Genomic DNA, 21,484 nt, shown 5'->3' on the forward strand with positions numbered 1-21,484 from the left:
TCAGTTTAAGGATGTGCATGTTCTATTTCTGTTATAAATAAATCGATTTAAATTTACTTGTTACCGGAGCAGCAATGTTGGCACATGGCCATGGCAAATATAATATAACAACAGCTCCAAATATCTAAAATAAATAAATTAATGCACATTGATTTTGACCGCTAGAGTCTAGGGAGAGAAATATCGGTGAATTAAATACTACAACAGTCAACACGACTGCTGTGACTTTCTCTCCATCTTAAATATTCCTTACAAAAATTGCGCTATCCATATTTAGTGAAGTTAACGATTTTTATCTAAAATAGACAAATTGTGCTGAGAGGAGAAGTACACGGTTTTTTAAAGTTTTTGTCAAGGAAGGGTTTATAACGACAACTCGATATTTGATACTCGAATATAAACGACAGCTCGATTGAGAGCGAGTAAATCTTATACCAAGGCTACCGAAAGAATAAAGCAGAGAAAGAAGTAAGCAATAACTTTATTCAGTCATTTTTTTATCAAATTCACCAATAAAGAACATCACCAACATGATAATAAAGCCAATAGTCACTACAGCGAAACCAGTTATCACAATACACATCATGTTGCGCCCCAAGCAAGTGTTTGCACCGTGCACCGGCCCCCTTATCCTGAATGCGGGCTGGTGTGCTGGACCTGCAAGGTCCTGTATCTTTTCAGTTGTTTTCTGGGTTTCGTTAGTCATTTTTATTTAAGTGGTGTGCTGAAAGAATAAACTTTTCCATATATTTTTATCAACAACATGTCATAAAAAACATCTAATTTGACCCATACCGAAATCAGCGCCATATATTAGAATCCTCATGAAATACCATAGACCTGCAGGCTGATTCTGTGTTTCAATTGGCACCAAATTTAGCTAGCCATATAAATCCATATTTTGCATTTCAGCATGGTTGGCAGATGGATTATGTAATGTAAATAATGATATATTGTACATATTTGATGGCAAATTTCGACAGTGTGTAGCTAAATTTGGTGTTAACTGAAATACTGCCGTGCTAACTATAACTACGTCGTATTCGTTTAATTTAAGTTACTCAATAAAACCTTGTCAGTCCGTCCACTTAAGAGTATACGTACTGGCAGGTGTATTCAGTTTAATGCTCTTCAAGTCCTCATTAGGTTAAAGGTTATAACATACACCTGCTTGGTGCTCTTTTAAACTTTAGCACCAAATAATCGGTGCCGTTTCGTTTGTGCTTCGACCGTGCCATGTCCGAACGCTGTTATAAAACAAGTATATTATCTTCTCACTTTAGGAGGGCCCAAGTATTACCCCCTTGGCCCCCTTAACTTTACGGAGTTTCGTGCATTTAAATTAATTAAATATCATGCTTTAAAGGTGAAGAAAATTTTCAAACTTACATGATAGATTAAGAACGCAACTATCAGCGCTGTGAACACGAGTGCTGATCCGCCGAGGCCGATCAGCACTGGCCATCCCACTCCTCGCGACGCCCGAGCAGTTCTGGGACTGCGGTACAGCTGCTGTACAGAGGCACGCTGCGTTTCTCTTAAAACATCTGAAATATTATTAATTGATTAGCCAGCATTAGACTTATGATTAACATTAATAAAAAATACTCATGCTAAACTTACAAGTTGTATAATTTGGTTCCTGCGTTACTGTCCTACAAATAAATGTTCTGTTAGTCTTAGTACATTCGAAATAAATAAATTGATTATGTGTGGGGTAAACACACGTCAATATTAATGACAATAATCTGAATATTCTCAATAATATTGCCTGTGTGTGGGCAGCCTTATAACAACATTCAATATTAAAAGCAAAATTGCAAGATATATCTAATGTAAGAAAAATTACGGTTGTCTATGGGCTTTATATTTTCGTTAAATTTTAATGCGGCATTTTAAAATAACTTTTAACTTCAGATAGATTACCAATACAATTATTTCGTTTTTTGTTACCACATTTGTTGTAAGCTACTTGTTTTATTAAGTTTGTACGTAACTCGTAAAAATACTAAAATTACTTACACACGACGACTTTCGTCTTTATTTAGCGCCTCTGGCATGGAATTTATTTTATTAGAATTTAATTGATTACAAAATGTAAAAAATATTTTTCTGCGTTAAAAACTGTTTATTTTCATCTTAGATTTGTCACTGTCTTGTATTTATGTAATTAATCAAAGTCATCTGATTACGCAAAAGAGGATACGTACACATCAATCTTGGCCGCTTGGCGCAGTGACTCTGCTTTCTAAATACAGAGCTATGGGTTCAATTCCCACTACTGTTAAATGTTTTGTGTGATGAACACAAACATTTTTCAGTTGTGAGTTATCTGTATCTTATTCACAAATTATGTATTAGTTATCTTAGAACCCATAGCGTAACTTTGGGGCTAGATGGCAATGTTTGTATAAATCGACAAATTTAAACAAAATGTTACATCCTCTTTTGATCTACACGCGGGCCACGCCCTTTAAATCCTAGGCATCCACTTTAAAGCCGCTAAAAGATTTAATTACTACGTTATCTGAAGCGTACCGGATGGTACCCTATCCGTCGGGTCCAACAACCTGTGTTTGAGCACCGAAGCGGGTGTATACTCTAACACCGCACCTCTCCTTTATTTAGAAGTAGGTTATCTTTATCTGCTATGTAAGTAAAACACAAATGTAAAAATTATAAATTTATTATGAATACACGAAAAGTAATTTTTATAAAAGCGTCTAAGGTTCTTAAAAAAATAAAATAAATCAACATTAAAACAACATAACACTTAACTTTTTTAGTTAAAACTTTACTTAGCCACATCTTCTTCACAAGTTCACTGTGGCTTGTGTGGTTTATTCCGACAAATTCGTATTCGACAGAAATCGTATAAAATGACAATATAATGGCCTCAGCTTGTGGGACAGTAAAATCAATCAGTATCAATCCATTTCCGGTCCACTACAGGGCAGTGGGCACGGGTCTACTCTTTGAATGAAAAGCAGCTATTTTGATGAACGTGGGCTTGGCGTGGCTATACATTAATAAAAAAAAAACAATGTGTCAGCTGTATGGCGCCATTTACAAATGTCAATATTCGTCGTCTTTTAATGTTTTCAAAATAGAAACAATCTCGACAAGTCTTTTTTTGAAAAAAAAAAATGAATGGGTCAGCCATCTCGTAATTAAACTGGGAAAAGTCGTAGTAAACCTCACATCCGGAAGCAGATTTTAATGACCGTGGGTAATTTTACATATAACAATGAATTATTTTACAAGTTTTAGTTATTGAGTAATTAATAAAATTTATGAATCGGAGTGCGAAGTTAAAAAATAATATATTACAAATAAAAAACAAAATATTTTCGTTTTCCAAACATAAAATAATTAATTTAAAATAACTTAATACTATATCAAAATAAAACAGGCAGTTTATTTATGATATTCTTAAATTACAACATTCCTGTACTTTCCTTTATTAATAAAACTAATAATATTAAAATCAAGTGTTGTCAAATCATATTAAAAAAAAAACTATGCATTACATACCTACTAGATAGTAAAAATAGTATTATTTTCCTAAAAGCACCCAAGCAATATTTCAAAGTGACAGATGTTGTCGCACTTCTGGTTGCCGCTGTTCCGAACGGAAACGGTGGCGCCACGTGACAACTATAGCGAAGTTTTACGAATGCCACCGAAGCGCCATCATGAAAAACAAGGATTGGAGATCGGAGGGTCGTGAGGTTAAATACTTTTTGCGGAACGGACGTCTGGCAGGCAAGAAATATGCTTGTCAGGCGAAAAAGAGTTGTGGCAGAATTATTGGCCAATGTAAAATATTCAAATCTAAGCGATTTGTATCGCTTAGATTGGAATGCCTAGTGATCGAGAGGTGAGAAAAAAGATTCTCGAACTCATGTGATGTCTTACGACGTTAGGTACCGTATAAAGTTACGACGTCGATTCGGCGGATCATAATTTTTAGGGGACTCGTACACTGACACTTGACAGATGAAAAAAAAATGAGAATACAAACACAAAATACCACATCTTGTGGCAACCATAGACAAGTCAGGTTATATAGGAGTTCCATAGCGAAAATCGATTGGTGAAAGGTAAATGACCGCGATTCGGAAAGCGCAGTGTGGGACGACCTCCAGCCCGCTGGACAGATGACCTTAAAAATGTGGCTGGAAGCGGCTGGATGAGAAAGGCGGAAAACCGTGTTCAGCAGTGGACGCTTGTGGGCTGTTGATGAAGAAGATGATGAAATGTATAATCTTCTTTGATTAGGCCTTATTTACTTTAGCATTGCCTTGGCCCACTTTAGTAAAAACGGGCATTAGTTTATGGCAAAGGACTCACCTAATTTAAAAAATATTACCATCTATCTATACATATAAAAGAGAAAGTGTATGTTCCGTATAGGCTCCGAAACGGCTGGACTGATTTCAATGAAACTTTCAGGGAATCTCCGGATTGACCTGGCGAGTAATCCTGTAAAGTTTGGTGACGATCGGAGAACTCCTATTTTCAACTGTCAAATACAGCTTTTATTCAAAATTTAATGATGTAAGTTTATTGTTTAAATAAAAAAAGCAAAATCTAGCCCGGCGAAGCGGGCTGGGTACGCTAGTATACCATAAAAATAAATAATACCATATTTATACATCATATGTGTATATTTAAGTAATGAAATATGTACTGTTCGTGGTGTGCAATAAAAGTATATTCATTCATTCATTCATACCATAGATGTGATTTGATTACCAGTCATAAAAAAATCTACCGCAATTCGCAAACGGCAGAAGTGAAACTTCTCAAAAGTAGCCTACGGAAGATTGAGATGGACATAGAGTATCAGCAGATTTACGATAAATGTAAAGTTTATTAATATTAAAATAAGAAATATTAACAGTCAGTAAATTATCAGTCAGTAAATCGTAAGTATTTGACGACCGATTGACGCAGTGGGCAGCGACCCTGCTATCTGAGTCCAAGATCGTGGGTTCGATTCCCAAAACTGGAAAATGTTTGTGTGATGAACATGAATGTTTTTTAGTGTCTGGGTGTTTATCTGTATATTATAAGTATTTATGTATATCTATATATATAAAAATGTTATGTTGGTTTGTGTACGCTTCAAAAAATCAAAAAGTTCTGCACCGATCAGGCTGAAATTTTAGCATGATATATAACATACGCATCAAGGATTGTTTTTATCTATTTTTCTCAACCATTCAATCACAATGTGCCACAGCGAATCGCGGCAGGGTACAGCTAGTTATCTTTATATATATATTTCTTGTGTGCGTGTGTATGTCACTGAACTCCGCCTAACCGGCTGGACCGATTCGAATGAATTTTTCGGTATGCGTTTGGGTGGTACCCTGAATGGTTTCGATTCACAAATCAGCCCGACAGTAGCGCTGGGGTCCGCTAGTTATTTAAAAAAATATTCATCAGTCATCTTAGTACCCATAACACAAGCTACGCTTACTTTGGGGCTAGGTGGCGATGCACACAATATCGTAGTTATTTATTAAAAAAAATAAAAGCCGGTCGCGATATACGTCATCACCCGTATTTCAGGGTTTCATATAGCTGTCATATCCCTAACAGGTTAGCCCGCTTACCAATATACGTCCCGCTGGAGGTCAATTTGAGAATTTACAAATCCTGAATGTTCTATGGTATGATCTGGTGGGAGGCTTTGGTCGTGGCTAGTTACGACCCCACAAACAAAGACATGCAGCTAAGCGATTCAGCGTTCCGGTACGATGCCGCGTAGAAACCTATAGGAAGGGCTGGTTTGCAGTAAAAAAAAAAATGCCTTACATCTATGTTATAGTAACCGAGCGTTCCTCAGTGATAAAAGTGCAAAGCACCGCGTGAATCCGTCGCTGCGTGAAAGTGTTATTTACGTGATCTTGCAGTTGTCGTTCGGTTCGTCGTTCTTCTGAGGTTTATCTTGCGTTTCTTCCGTCTGAGGAACAAGACATAGTTATTTATGCAACTGTTATTGTAGTACGGGTTATTTTAACACGAGTGCTTTTTCTTTATAAGAGGCTTTTTGAATATAAAAAAAAAAACAACTTTACGCTTTTTAGGTCATGTTCCAAGCAGACCAATGATTTAAACATAAATAACAATTAACAGTTGATCCATTAAGTAACCCTAAATAAGGCAATAAGAATGAACCTGACTTTAAATAATAGTAACCTGACCAATGACTTACTTGCACATAAATGTTATAATGACCAATAACTAAAGGTAAAATACTATAAAAACGACCGATGACCTGATCGTTATGAATGAATTATAGCTCAGTGATTCATATTAAAACTGACTAAGTGCGCGTCGGACTCGCATACTAAGGGTTCCGTACCATTATCTAAAAAAAAGACAAAAAAAAACATCTGTTGGATGGGAGCCCTCTTAAATATTTATTTTGTTGTGTTTTTCACTGTTTTATTTTGTTGTTATAACAGCATATATCATCTATGAAAATCGCGGTATCTCTCAATACAGCCTGGTGACAGACGGACAGGCAGACAGACGGACCCCGTTTTCCAGTTTGGATAAGCAACCATAAAAAGGACAGCAGTTTAAATGACTAGTAATAGACTAGACTAGACTAGTAATGATCTAAAGTACAAGTATTTTATATTAATAATGAAACCAGACGTTTATTTTGATAAGTACTTTATCACATCAGCTCGTAATAAAGACCTTATCACATCGATAAAAGAATTACAATCCTTATTAAACACACGTGTTTTATTTCACATTACCGCACTTGTGTTTTATTTATGACGTCCCGTTTTAATTAAGTTTGTACCTAACTCACTGCAAGTTATAATATGAAGGTATATTAATTTAACCAGATAATACGGATTCTTATTTTTATTCCCAACAAAAAGTTAAATTCACGCGGCTAAGAAATATAAACAGTTTGGTAAATATTATTTATATAGACTGTATTATATATTACTAGCTGTTGCCCGCGACTTCGTCTGCTTTCGATTTTGTTTTTTGATGTGGCATTAAATTTAGTTGTAGATCTAAAAAAAATTAAAGTATTCAGTGTAGCTAAGCCTTAAATGAGGGGTTTGCTGCTGTCCGCTGAAGAGTTCTGTCCTCTATCTCCAACCACAGTTTGGGCAAAATGAAACACATATTATAACCTCTATAGTACAGAAATAATTATTTAAATCGATTATAATTTGTCGGAGTCATGGTGTAAAATCGTCAAACACTCATCCCCTCTCCCAAAGGAACCGAGCTTAATGTCGGGATAAAAAGTATACTATATTACTTCTAACACTTCCAAGAATATGTGTACAAAGTTTCATGAGGATCGGTTAAGTAGTTTTTGCGTGAAAGCGTAACAAACAAACTTACATAGACATTTATAACATTAGTAAGGATAAGGATAATTAGAACTAAAACCAAATCACAAGACTTTTTCCCACTCCATTATGACAACTGTCAAACTCCCGTGTAGGCGGGCTGTCAGCTGCTAGTGCAGTACGCAGTTACTCTCACGGTACTCACCGTGTCTCTGTCGAGGTAGGGCACCGGCCTTCGCAGCAACCTCGCTAGGGCTCCGCGCTTGTCCTGCCTCGGCTTAGCTTCCGGCGCGGCCTGTGGCGCCACAACAACCCATCGTACATAACTACTATACAGTTTTAAGATTGATAAATTAAATGAGTGTTCATTATATTTAATTTATAATTTTTTTGACGGCCGATTGGCGCAGTGGGCAGCGACCCTGCTTTCCGAGTCCAAGGCCGTGGGTTCGATTCCCACAAATGGACAATATTTGTGTGATGAACATCAATGTTTTTCAGTGTCTGGGTGTTTATCTATATATTATAAGTATTTATGTATATTATTCATAAAAATCATTCATCAGTCATCTTAGTACCCATAACACAAGCTACGCTCACTTTGGGGCTAGATGGCGATGTGTGTATTGCCGTAGTATATTTATTTTAAAATCTTGCTGTATTTCGGTAGAACTTGTCCGCCTTAACATCTTATGACACCAAAGCTATATGACCACAGTTTTAACCTAAAATTAATTTGAGATCTATAATCTGTATTTAATCTGTAATTTGATGGATTTTTATAAACTTTTGTTCTGGGGTTTTATGTTTCTTGTTAAACTAATTAAAAATACAGACTTATCTGTTTTCTTAACTTTCCCGTTTTAACTATGGACGGACAAACCATTGGCTGAGTAAGTAACGTCTAGTCAAAGAAAATGTATGCCTAGGTATCTAGGCATACATTTACCTTTCACAAATCGATTTTCACTAGACAACTCGAAAAACCTAACTTGTCTATGGTTCTTGCCACAAGGTGTGGTAAGCTTTACGATCCGTCAATCGTTGTCGTTACTTAAGACAGCGCCTAACGTCGTTAGACGTCACATAAGAGTTCATGAAACGATTTTCTTCTCTAGGAATCATTTCACTTGGCATCCGATTAAACCGAATCCTCGTTTTAGTGGAAGCGGGCAAATATCCATATATAGGCATATATCCGCCATTTATTATTGAGTCGCGGAGTTATTTTTAAGGCAAATTGGACTAAACAATCAATATCAAAATCAGAGAAAAAAAAATGTTTAGGAGGCAGGAGGAGAATAAGTTTTAACAAAATACCCCCCACAACGTTAATTTTTGGACCAGAAGTGTACCCTGTTCTATATATGCTACAGAAAAGATAAAAACTCATTTCGTTTTACACTAAATAGCACAATTAATAGTTATAATGATAAAAAACTTATGTTTATAGCGTAATAATAATTGTACGTCGCAACTGTTAGGATTTAAATTTAACTAGCATTATAATTTCCACTTCTTTGTTATTTTTTTAATTTAATCTTATTTTTGAACGAGACGATCGGTTGTCATTCTCCGATTGGTTAACGCCGGTAGACGCATAACGGCGGGAACCAATCAAATTGCTTGGATTCTACCTGGACGCTATGAGTTTTGACGGGAGATTGGGTTTGTTCTTCTTGGCGGGTTGGATCGTTCTTTACAGAGTTATAAAGTGAATTGCGAGGTTGTGAAACGATAAGTTCATATAGTCATAGTTTATAAAGTGAGTTAATAAAGTGATATTTGTATAGTATGTTTATTTGCACCTTTTCGTGGCCTCATCGCTATCCTACTACAGTTCTAACTCACCCCATTAAGAGCGCCGTTCACGTCGCCAGTCGTGTCCGCCTGCGACGATAACGTTGGAGCCGCACGCCTCTCGCCTGAAATCACACTCACATTGTTACAAGGAACCTTACTACTAGGACAGTTAAGTCCATAATCGCGCGTGACAACGACCAATAGGTATTTAACGTGTACATACCTAATACCTAAGAAAAAACAAAGTAATTCCTAGAGTAGTCACAATTAGAAAGTCTGTCGCATTCATACTTTTGTTTAAGTTTTCCGAGTAAAAAATATTATTATTTATTTATTCCCATCTTACATTTTTGTCATTATTATTTATTTATTCAGTGGAATAAAAGCGTGCGTACGTCTCGATCGAGTCGGTAGAGTTCGAAACCCCAACCCTGTAGTGGTCGAGGCGTCGACTTATACTCCCGACCCCAACGTCGATCTCATGCGGAGACGACCGAAACAAGTCTTTGACCCAGACGATCAAATTACAACCGACAATGTGTCCCAACAACACACACACACAAGCTTTACAAGACCCGATTTCTGAGGTCACCCGGAAGTCTGTGGCGTGCATAGAGGGTATGCACGGGGTATGCAGATGATATAATAAAAATGAAGAGAATCTACAGTAATGCACACATAGCCATTTGGCCCCAAAGTAAGCGTAGCTTGTGTTATGGGTACTGAGATGACTGAAGAATATTTTTATGAATAATATACATAAATACTTAAAATATACATATAAACACCCAGACACTGAAAAACATTCACGCTCATCACACAAACGTTCCGGATGTGGGAATCGAACCCACGGCCTTGAACTCAGAAAGCAGGGTCGCTGGAAACTGCACCAATCGGCCGTCCAAAAATCAAGATATAGTCATGAAGTTCCACTAAACAGTATTACCTATTCAGATCACTGCTAGTTATACTTACTGGTGTCCGCGATGCTACCAGCATGCGGTGTGGCGGGCTGCGTGACTGAGTTCACTGGTGCGGGTTGCCCCGTCACTATCCGCTTGATCTCCTCCGCGCGGTCCATGTACCTTGAGATGTTAATTTATCACTATATACTAACCAGACATATATGAAGCTAAATACGGTGGTAATAATTAACAGTATACACCAATTAGCTAATAAGCAGCGTCAAATATGAAGCTGACCAATGACCGGCCAGTAAAATTTAAAACTGACCAATGACCTGCCGGTAAACATAAAGCTGACAAATGGCCTACCCCTATTTAAAGCTGACCAAGGATCTACTTGAAAATATGAAGAAAACATAAAGCTGGCCAATGAGCTTATAGTAAATGTAAATCTGACCAATTACCTGCCAGTAAAGTCAAAGTCAAAAATATCTTTATTATTTAGGCCCACAGGTGGCACTTTTGATGCGTACATAAGAATTACACGGTAGTGAGACGATGGCGATAACCACATTCACACACAGTAAAAATAAAGCTGACCAATGACCTGCTCGCAAATATTAAGCTGACCAATGACATGTCTCTAAATATAAAGCTGACCAATAACCTGCTCGCCAATATGAAGCTGACCAATCACCTGACGGTAAATGCAAAGTAAAATTGACATGCCCGTAAAATATAAAGTTAGCCTATGACCTGCCCGTGAATATGAAGCTGAGCAATGACGCCTCCGTAACATATAGAAGCATGGTCTCACTGTCTCAGTTTGGCCGCCAGCGCACTGCGCCGCACCGGGTCGCTCTCCGCCCCCACCGCCGGCACCTGCGGGACGATCCGGGTTAACGACTTGTTCGGAACAGCCTTTGTTGGTGGACACAGGCGGCAGGCCGTGTTCATTACCCTTCGTAGTGTGTGTCTGTATGTAGTGTCGTTATAACGCAGAAAAACGCGTATAACGACCTTGATCGTTTCTTGTTTTATTAAGCATCTCGCAAAACAACGGACGTTTGAGGGTCGATTCTTAACAATTCTTGCTCTGAAGTCTTGAAATCGAAAACGCTACAAGATGAGTCAGTAGGGAGGTCTCACCAAGTATCTCAAGCTGTCGCCGTAGGCTACCAGCGCTTCGGCGAGTCGCCCCGCGCATTCCAGGTCTATTGCCAGCTTTATCAGCGACACCGCCTGCGGATACCGATTTAAAAGATGTATAAGAGGATAAGTATCACCCCCGCCATCAAATAATGGATCCGATGTCGTGCTATCTTTCATTTAAAAAATCGATTATCTGTAAATTCGGTTTACTGACGATAGTTAAACGTGACAACGTCATAAGAGAATACTGATGGAATGGTTGCATTTTTCAAAAGAGAATTTAAATTTTTATGTTTGATAGATATTTTGTATGGACATAGAAAGTAGATAGATTGAAATCACAATTGAATTGATCAAGTTACATTTATTTGCACGCATGAATACAATTATGTCAATTTTTTTTACAATGTACATAGTTTCTATCATCATCGTTGCTATAAACAATTGACACCACATTCACTTTGCACTGCTCTTCATACTTGACGAAAACATGTAAATGTATTATTGTATAGCAGCTGTCCACGCAGACGCATCGCTCACTCAAGTAAGAGAGAGACAGATGTCGAACGCTGCCGAGCGCGGAGGCCGACTGTGCCTCTTTGTCGCTCGTTCCGCGCTCTCGCTTGCACTTCAAGTCTTAAATGGAACGCCTCAGAGCGAGGTAACACCAAATGTTGTCATGTTTTTTCGTGCGTGCAGCCGGCCCCATCGAATTATAAGACGTTGTCACGTCAAAAATCACCTTATTGTAGTTCTCCTTGGAAGGCATGTGCTCCAGGTCGAGGTACTCGTGCGCGAAGAAGTCGTCGTACGATATCCGCCGCTCCGGCTCGTGCTGGAGAAGTCTCGTCAGCAGGTCGCGGCAGCCGGGGGAGATGGCCGCGTTGGCCGGGATCTGCACAGCACTGACACGATCATATTCTTGACCATGAACGCAATCAGCTAAACTACCCAAATTGTAAATGAGAAAGTTGGCCACAGTCGTATAAATTCCCTTTAAATGTGAACAGCTATGGTGATTTGCGCAATCGTAACCAAATCAAGATTTGCTCATTCAAGATCTTCCGAGCTGGTGGTGTGCTCGAGGACCGAGGTCCTGATTTATGGAAACTTCGATAGCGTGATGCAGGATCTTATAGTGGCTAATAAGGTAACGTTGAAAGTGCCACATAGCGTCAAGCTGATCAATGACGTGACCGTAAATGGTGTCAAGCTTGAGCGTAATGATCCGAGCTGAAAGCCGTCACTCATCAAGTCATTTATCACCTTGACACTATACAGGTAGTTTTCTAAGCAGACAAATGATTTAAACGGATATGATTTACATGAGCTGACCTTAATTTATACATTTAAAACTGAACAAAGACCTGTGGAATGAGAGTTGTGAGTAAATGTTATAATGCTAACCAATGACCTGCTAGTAACTACAAATCAGACCAACTGTATGACGGTCAATAATATAATGCTGACCAATGACTTGGCAGGAAATGATATACTGCTGACCAATGAACAGAAGATTGATAAGCTTCAGTTCATTGGCCGATAGAAATTATAACAGTGAATTCAAATAGTAAATAGCAAAGCATCCCAGCGAGCCGAGTGTGCTCGGGAGGCGCCGGTACCTCGATGGGCGCGCGGCGCTGGATCTTCTCTATCAGCTCATTGAACGTGGCGGAGGAGTAGGGCGCGCGCCCGAACAGGCACTCGTACAGGATCACACCTGCCGCAATAACACTTATGGTAAGTGATGATGCAGCCTAACATGGAGTTCGAATTCCTGCACTCACCTCTAACTTTTCTTAGTTGTGTGCGTTTTAAGTAAAAAATTACGGAGTAAAAATCCTGAGCAAACCCGGACCATACCGCACTGGGCCAGCCCGGTGTACAACGGCCAAAGTCTTTCTCATGCTGAAAGGAAACGTTTAGCCCGTAGTGGGCCGGTATTGGATGGTGATTATTAGAATGCGGATGTCAGCACCCCTCTTCTTGCCGTGGAACAACGGAGAATGGGCAGCGTTTTCTGTACTATTACTACCATTGACGTCACCAACACGCCAGCTCAGCGTGGTGACTATAGACAAACCCTAGGTTTTAATGATACTCCTCGGTATAATTGAATGAGTATGCGAAATGTCATGTCCGTGCTGTCACCTATATAAGTATACAGCATGTCTTGCCTCGCTAGGATTTCACTCGTTGAAAGTCAACCCCGAGTGTAGCAGTCATGTTTTGGTGGTACTTGGGAGTTGACTGCCACAATATTATGCGTACTTAAAACGTCGTGTCTGTGCTGTTAGCCGTTGAGGAGTTCAGTGTCGGGAGTCAGCTCCGCTGGGCGCCGGACGGTGTGCGGCCACTCACCCACGCTCCACAGGTCGACGCGCGCGTCGGGCGCGCCGAGCAGCATCTCGGGCGCCATGTACAGCGGCGAGCCGCGCACGCCGCGCGCGCCGCGCTCCGACAGGTGCTGCGCGAACCTGCGCGCCCGTGACGTCACTGCGGGTGCTCGTGCCGCGAAATGGCACACAAGAGCGAGTAGCTGTCTTCTAGGCACGCGCGCTCCGTCTTAGACTGCATCTTCACCATCGGGTGTGATTGCAATAACCAGTATATGTTGCAAGTTCTGTACTAATGATTTTTACTTTACAGACATTACGCCAAGTGCTTTGAGTTTAGAAGTGTGAGTACCGTCAGCAGTTTACGCAATCGTCGAGCCTCGTGGCCATAACTAGGACAGTGCACTTCGGGCCGCCACTCGACGCGTACTCATTATCCATATCATTATATCATTTACATTTGACGACCAAGTGGCGCAGTGGACAGGGACCCTGCTTTCTGAGTCCAAGGCCGTGGGTTCGATTCCCACAGCTGGAAAATGTTTGTGTGATGAGCATGAATGTTCTTCAGTGTCTGGATATATGTATTTTATAAGTATTTATGTATATTATTCATAAAAATATTCATCAGTCATCTTAGTACTCATAACACAAGCTACGCTTACTTTGGGGCTAGATGGCGATGTGTGTGTGTCGTAGTATATCTATCTAACTATATCAATATCAATTATATCTCTAGCAATCTGTATCATTTATCATCACTCCACAGAGGACTACACCCTTAAGATACGTTATTTTTGAAACTAAAGTTACAGCGATTGGATACTCGAAAACGACCTGACGATTGCGAGAGCGCTTAAACCTTTATGTTTGAGATGCATTCGCCATCCTGGCCGTCAATACAAAATGTTGCAACGTTCGCGATTTCTCACCCAAAGTCGGCTACCTTGAGTATGTGTTTCCCGTCCGAGCCCTTCCGCAACAGCAGGTTGTGTGGCTTGAGGTCCATGTGCACCACGCCTGCGACACAAGCGCACCACACTTATACCTATTCTATAAAACAGTTGCTCGAAAAGGGATACTTTTTGTAGCTGTGCATCGTGCGCAAAGTTGGATATTACGCACTTGTGCTACTAACTTTTACATTTTCATTTACCGTCATTTAAAGGCATACATCCAACCGAAGTTCTATTCAACAATTGTTGTAGCTGCGTGTGGTGTGGAAACTTGGATTCTACGCACTAGTGGCTTTTACTTTTCCTTTTTTTTATTTACCGTTGTTTAAAGGCACTCATCGAATATTCAACAATTTTCAACACTAGCCTTGACGCAACAATGATGGGGTGTTATATATAATACATAAATTTTACTTGTCCGTCGGTAGCATTGTAGTTCCCGAACGGATGAACGGATTTTGATTTTGATTTTTTATGTGTGAAAAATGAACTTGACGGGATTTTGCGGTAAATCGGTACAAGATGGCCGCTACAACAAAATGGTGGATTACATATTCTGTCACAATATGACTATCAAATGAAAGGGCTTTACTAGTAGAATAATGTACACTATGATAAATTTCAAATCGAAGATGGCCGTCAACAAAAAATGGAGAATTACATTTATCAGGAGTTTTTAAATTTTTTGTTGAATGTTATGTTCATGAAGTTTAATAAAAACAATAAGCGAGCGTATTTTCGCTTTTTATCCCATGTCATAAAAATATCCGGTATATAATCTTTTACTGTTCTAAATTTGAGTAAAATTGGTTCAGTCGTTTTTGCATCCATACAAATTTTCGCACTTATAATATTAGTAAGATTCGCAGCATTGTGATGCATAGCGGAGTCACCGTTTTAATATTCACTACATACTAACGTGTTTATCTCGTAGCTATAATTTAATTAATTTATAAAAATCTTTAACTTACCTTTTTCTCTTAAAAATTTTAATGCCGACGCTAACTGTTGCAAGAAATACAGCACCTGCAATAACATTCAACTATAAGAATCAGTTTACTATCTGTTTCTTTATTTACTACCTACAACGTGTAAATGATAGCTGAAATAATACTTCACAAGCTTTAGAGGTACATTATGTACTGGCACTGAGACTTATCTGTGAAACCAAAAACTTAATAGTTTTTGAGTAAACCACTGCCATAGTTTTTACTCAAAGAAATCAGAAACAGCCCTAACATCACATGCTAAATTAAAATAATGTTACTCCTGTCACTTGAGGTACTATGCGCGTGTCGGTCTTTTATCTTCAATAGGGTTGTCATAAGTAAACACTAAGAATGTTTTGAATTCGTTTGTATGGAAAAATAGATATGCTTCTATTGGTTCAATATTTTTACAGGGTGATTCCTTATGGAATATACTTCTGCATACTTCAGTTTTATTTCGTAATTCTGCGACACTTTGTATATTACTCCGCTTTTATGCTTGATGACAGCGTCACATTATAACATGAAATAAATATAAATTTAAATTCAAAATACTAAAATCAAAATCAAAATTCAAGTCAGTCTGTTTGTAGTGACTATACCATAGCAGGCCATAAGAATGAATGAATAAATGAATGTACTTTTATTGTACACCACTAAAAATACATAAAACTGAAAAGCAATCAGAAGATACCTTTTTGTTTTACTTTTTCCTGTCCGCCACCGTACAAATATAAATAGATATAAAAATATTTTGCCTAACAGTTCAAATTCATAGTGCACTTACTTTCTTCTCCGGGATGCGTCCGTAGCGGCGTATGTATTTGGAGAGGTCACCTCCGCAGCAGTACTCCATTATTATATAAATGTTCCTGCAACACAAACATGCGGACATGTGTTTCTATTCATAGCAATGAATCATTGCTATGAATGCCAATGCCAATGATGACTTGTATGATAATAAAAGCTTAGGTATAAATTGCTTTACCTACAAAGCTAGACATTAACTCGACTGTTAAATTGTGATAACAGAAAAAAAAACCCTGGCTAAGTTTTTTGTGGGCTTTTCTTAAACCAGGGCGCGTTTGGAACCCTCCCAGCTATACCATCATCCCCTTACATTTATGAAAACATATAGGTATGTATGAACGCTTCATAAGCGCCTGTGATAGAATTTTGATACATGAATAAAGAAATTTTGAATTTTAACATTTTGAATCTCAGGCATTCAGGTATCTTCGCCGTTAAAGTAAGTGATACTATTTATTTTTCACGGACATGCGAGGAGCACGTCCCGCAACATGCCGCCCTGTGTCCACCAACCTGAGACGTAAGTGTTAAGCCACATGCGCCTGTAACTACACCGGCGACCACGCGCTTCACACCGGAACACAGCATTGCAACAATGCCGCTTAGCGGCAGAAATAAGCATGGCGGTACTTACCCGGACGAGCTCTGTCACAAAAGCTATACTACTGCTACAACATGATTCAAGGAGTGCCAGAATAAACTGGCAAAAATATAAAGATATGGCATTGTGGCTGGCTAAGAAGTACCAGGGTGTAATGAATGGCTAAGAGATATGTGGTATGATCTGAAATACTACCAGATTATAACACAGCAATGCCACAATGCTGCTAAGCGGCAGAAATAAATCTTGTACTAAGGTTGATGAACAATCTCAGCGCCAAGTGTAAGATTTTCTACATGCGTTTGAATATTCGAATGCGTGCAAGTTAACAACGATTAGATGGTATCGAAGAAGTACCATTTAGTTACAATATGAATAGAATATGAGATTTCACACTTGGCACACAGAACAATATGCGAAGACCTCACACTTGGCACACAGAACAATATGAGAAGATCTCACACTTGGCACACAGAACAATATGAGAAGATCTCACTCTTGGCACACAGAACAATATGAGAAGATCTCACACTTGGCACACAGAACAATATGCGAAGACCTCACACTTGGCAATCAGAACTATCTGAGAAAATTGGCACTGTGTATGCTGCTCTCCTCGATTGCGAGCGAGCAGATCGAACACCAAGGCTGCAGTACCTGTCGTCCCATGTGAACTCCTTCATTTGCACGATGTGCGGGTGCGACAGCGTCTTCAGCAGGCGGATTTCGCTCACCAGGTTGTCAATGGCGGCGCCGGAGTGCTTCACGCGGCACTTGTCGATGCACTTCACAGCTACCGCACTCCTGGCGCCCACCTGCACAAGTTACAGCCTGGCTTGTTACCGCAATTATAAATTCCCCAATGGCCCCAGCCGGGAATTGAACCTGAAACCTCTAACTTAAACCACAGCGCACGGGAGATCGTCAAAAGCATTTTGTTTTTATTCCACTACAAGTTAGCCCTTGACAACAATCTCACCTGGTGGTGAGTATAGGTGCAGTCTAAGATGGTAGCACGCTAACCTGGTAGGGAGTATAGTAGTCATATCCATTATAAACCTATAAGGGGTATGACTACTATACTCCCTACCTTTATGATATTGCACCGGAACACTCAATCGCTTAGCGGTACATGCTCTGCAAAGTTTAAAATATAATTAATATACTACGAGAATACACACATCGCCATCTAGCCCCAAAGTAAGCGTAGCTTGTGTTATTGGTACCGAAATAGCCGATGAAGATTTTTTTATGAATATAATTCACATAAATACTTCTAATATACAGATAAACACCCAGACACTGAAAAACATTCATGTTCATCACACAAAGATTTTTACTGTTGCGGGAATTGAACACAGCCTTGGACGCGTAAAGCAGGGTTGCTGCCCACTGCGCCAACCGGCTGTCAGTTTGCTCTGTATATAAACAATAATTTTCCACCCACAATCTGCTTGGTACATCAATTATTACTACAAAAAATACCTACCAAATAGTATCCTTTATCATCTTGTAGATGTTGTAGAATTAGTTTGGTCCAATGTTTATGAACTTATAAAAAATGAATTATATAAATGACTAGTCCTGGCCTGCAACATGGTTCTCATGGAATTTTATATGCCTCTGTTATAATCTGACCTGTGAACTACTACTATATAAAAAATGTATGTCCAGCTGTGTGAAAAAGAATAATTAATCTACTGCCTAGGAGAGGTACATTTCTTTTTATACTATAATCTCTGTGCCATAAATTTCGTCCACATGCATTAAATTATACTGGTGTGTTTCAGTACCTGCAACCAAACTTTTGTATTAATGTAAGTGTGATTAAATAGCCTTAAAAATAGTAGCACTAACTAGGTAGTTATTTAGTTTTTAACTTAACTGAGACGGCGTTGATACAAATAATACGCAGCTAAGTTAGTCTTGTGCTTTGGAACACTTTCGGAACCCTCGTTAGTTTTAGTTTAAGGCAAACAATTATAGGAAAACTTTCACAAGAGCCTACTGATAGGGCCTATATGAATAATGAATTGTTGTTTTTCTAATATGACCATGTCATCAAATAGGTCTATTGTTTATTACGATACTATGTTTTAATGAAATCAGGTACTTTTAAGTGCGCTATTGGAAAAATTTTTGACGCAGTTACAGATAAGAAGACATAAACTGACAAATGTATACCATAAAACATCTTAAACAAGAGGAAAAATGCCTTAAATGCTATTTATTTCAAAAATCTTTGTTTACCTTGGTATAAGCTTTATAGACAGTGGAATAACTGCCGCAGCCCAATTTCTCAGTTACTACATATCCTTCGATCTTTGGGAAAGACATTTCTTACAATAAATGCTGGTACATTGAAAAGAATTTGGTATTTTAGCGATAAATAAACTTCTACGTAAATATGAGACGTCCAACCAGAGCATTTGTTATGACAAGTGGCAATTGACAGGCAACAACTATCAAACAGTGACAGCTAATAACTGTCACAACATAAAAGTGTCAGTTACTTTCAGTGTAGCCAGCTAAAGAAAAATTTGGTTATAAAAATTGGTATAAATTCAAACGTGTTCCGTTTGAATTCGTACCAATTGTTACATAACTCATCATATTTTTCTAAATACCTACGTAGATGTCAAATTTGTTATTTTACTACTATCAGTATCTATAACCGTTTCTAACAAATCCCTTAAGAATCGTTTATTTTACTGGTATGAAAAGTAGCCTACGTTACTTTTTGTCATTTCAACATACTCTACGCCAAAAATCAAAATTATTGGTTGCTTGGTTGGGGTGTAAAGGCAGGACAAAAAAACAAACACACTTTCTCATTCGAAATATGGTGAGTGTAAAACAATTTTAAGAACATGTATGGCTTTCAAATTTAGGTCTAATCTTAAATTTTTGTCAAGATACCGAAAGTGTTGTTTTAGCACCGCTTTGAATTTTGTCTGTTTTATCACAACGGACAAATCGATGACCCTTGATGTATGGCTTCTGGGTACCTGCTCAGAAGACAAAGGCGAGTATAGGATGAAATCTTCTTTAGCGGCGTTAAGCTAGTTTTGGGACAAAAAATATGGGTTAGCGTCACTGATATGCACATGCAGTAATGCGCCAGATTATCAACGCGTGACCAGGGTAAGCATAAAACAGGAAGATGGCATAACATTGAATAACCCTTCCCCTTTATGAGTTATACAAAAATGTTACGGTATGCATTGCTTTTATGCATGTTTGAAGTGCACGCCACTGATGGCCTGTGTATATGTATACTCATATATACACAAATACATTGTTTGTACTCGACTGTATCATAATATGTGATACAGTCGAGTATAAACAAGATTTTACACATTGAAGGACTATTCGCCTTTCAATGTTTAAAATATTGTAATTCGCGTCAACGACTGATTCCATATTTACTATTCAATTGTTTTGAGTTTTCACTTCTGAAGGCAGTTCTTAGGATGTCGCATACAGTCAATCTTATTGACAATATAAATATTGATAGTATTTGTACCCATAACTCTTGCAGGTACATTTATTGTGCGCCCTACTGGCAACATGCACATTATGAAGAATATTGTCAGTAATATTTATTTGTGCGGCTTTAAAACTGCTTCTGTTTTTCAAATGAATAATTTACGAATCAAGCAAATAGCCCTCATGACCTTACCGTCAGTGGGAAACCTTCGTTCTTTTTCTTGTTATTATTATTGTATAGATAAGATAATTATTTCCGTGGCGTCAAAGGGCTTGGGGCTCCAGCTAAAAATCAGCTAAAAATACATTCTTATCAAGCATTGTGTGAAATGCTGAGTTGGTATCTTTTCCTAGGTTGTGCCATACGTGACAAGTTTTATCCTGGCGTTTCTGTGATTTGAGCATTGAGTTGTGATCAACTAACGGAGGCCCTGGGTGGCATCTAGAACAAAGGTGCAAAGCGTTAAAATACTGTAGCGTGTAGCTTATTTTAATAATTAAAAAAAAAACTTTCTTTCTTTTAAATGCCACCCTGTGTCCATCAACCTGAGTTGTAGATATGAAACCAGATATGCATACACTGCCTGAAGCCTGATATGAGTGCACTGGCCGACCTTTTTTTTTTACTCTTTACGAACAACTTAGGCGAATCGGTCGAATATATATAATAATAATTTAACCACGCGAAGCGGTGATAGCACAGTGGGCAGAAACTCGACTTCACTTTAATGGTGCCGAGTTCGAATCCCAGCACGCACCACCAATTATATTTATATATATATATATATAATATATATATTTTATTTATATATTTGTATCATTTTAAATATTGTTTATTACACCACCTACCACTTTTCTATGTTTTTTTTCCTTTGACCTGGAAGAAATCGCTATGCGATAAGGCCACTAAATTGTACTCTCTTGATATGTATCTATATCTCTGTAACCACTTTTTTTTCTTTGGTGTACAATAAAAGAGTATTCATTCATTCATTCATTCACCAACTTTTCTAAATTATGTGCGTTTTAAATAACCAAAACCGGAAACCTGCAAACCTGAGAGTTCTACATAATATTGTCAAAGGTGTGTGGAGTTCACCAAT

General features: G+C 38.5%; 1 protein-coding gene and 1 long non-coding RNA gene across 3 annotated transcripts; both read right to left on the reverse strand.

Moving 5' to 3' along the window:
- Nucleotides 1-1,395: 1,395 nt before the first annotated feature.
- On the reverse strand, nt 1,396-2,090 carry LOC120635759. Its single transcript, XR_005659304.1, has 3 exons — nt 2,023-2,090; nt 1,624-1,655; nt 1,396-1,547 (listed from the first exon to the last, which is right to left on the reverse strand). It is a non-coding gene; the product is annotated as an uncharacterized LOC120635759 (long non-coding RNA).
- Nucleotides 2,091-4,206: 2,116 nt separating this feature from the next.
- Nucleotides 4,207-19,324, reverse strand: LOC120635758 (serine/threonine-protein kinase ULK3). Of its 2 annotated transcripts, XR_005659303.1 has the most exons (15): nt 19,143-19,324; nt 17,550-17,707; nt 16,269-16,353; nt 15,464-15,518; nt 14,469-14,556; nt 13,562-13,677; nt 12,823-12,920; nt 11,943-12,095; nt 11,198-11,290; nt 10,866-10,930; nt 10,119-10,228; nt 9,192-9,265; nt 7,546-7,635; nt 5,827-5,974; nt 4,207-4,236 (listed from the first exon to the last, which is right to left on the reverse strand). XR_005659303.1 is itself a non-coding variant. In XM_039906899.1 (14 exons), the coding sequence occupies exons 1-14, from the start codon at nt 19,227-19,229 to the stop codon at nt 5,909-5,911; spliced, it is 1,338 nt and encodes a 445-aa protein (XP_039762833.1). In that variant the 5' UTR covers nt 19,230-19,324; the 3' UTR covers nt 5,267-5,908. The 2 variants fall into 2 exon arrangements, 1 of the variants encoding a protein (XP_039762833.1); XM_039906899.1 differs by lacking the exon at nt 4,207-4,236 and having other exon boundaries at nt 5,267-5,974.
- Between the last annotated feature and the right edge of the window lie 2,160 nt (nt 19,325-21,484).

The sequence above is a fragment of the Pararge aegeria genome, chromosome 27 (assembly GCF_905163445.1).
Source record: "Pararge aegeria chromosome 27, ilParAegt1.1, whole genome shotgun sequence".
Lineage (NCBI taxonomy): Eukaryota > Metazoa > Arthropoda > Insecta > Lepidoptera > Nymphalidae > Pararge > Pararge aegeria.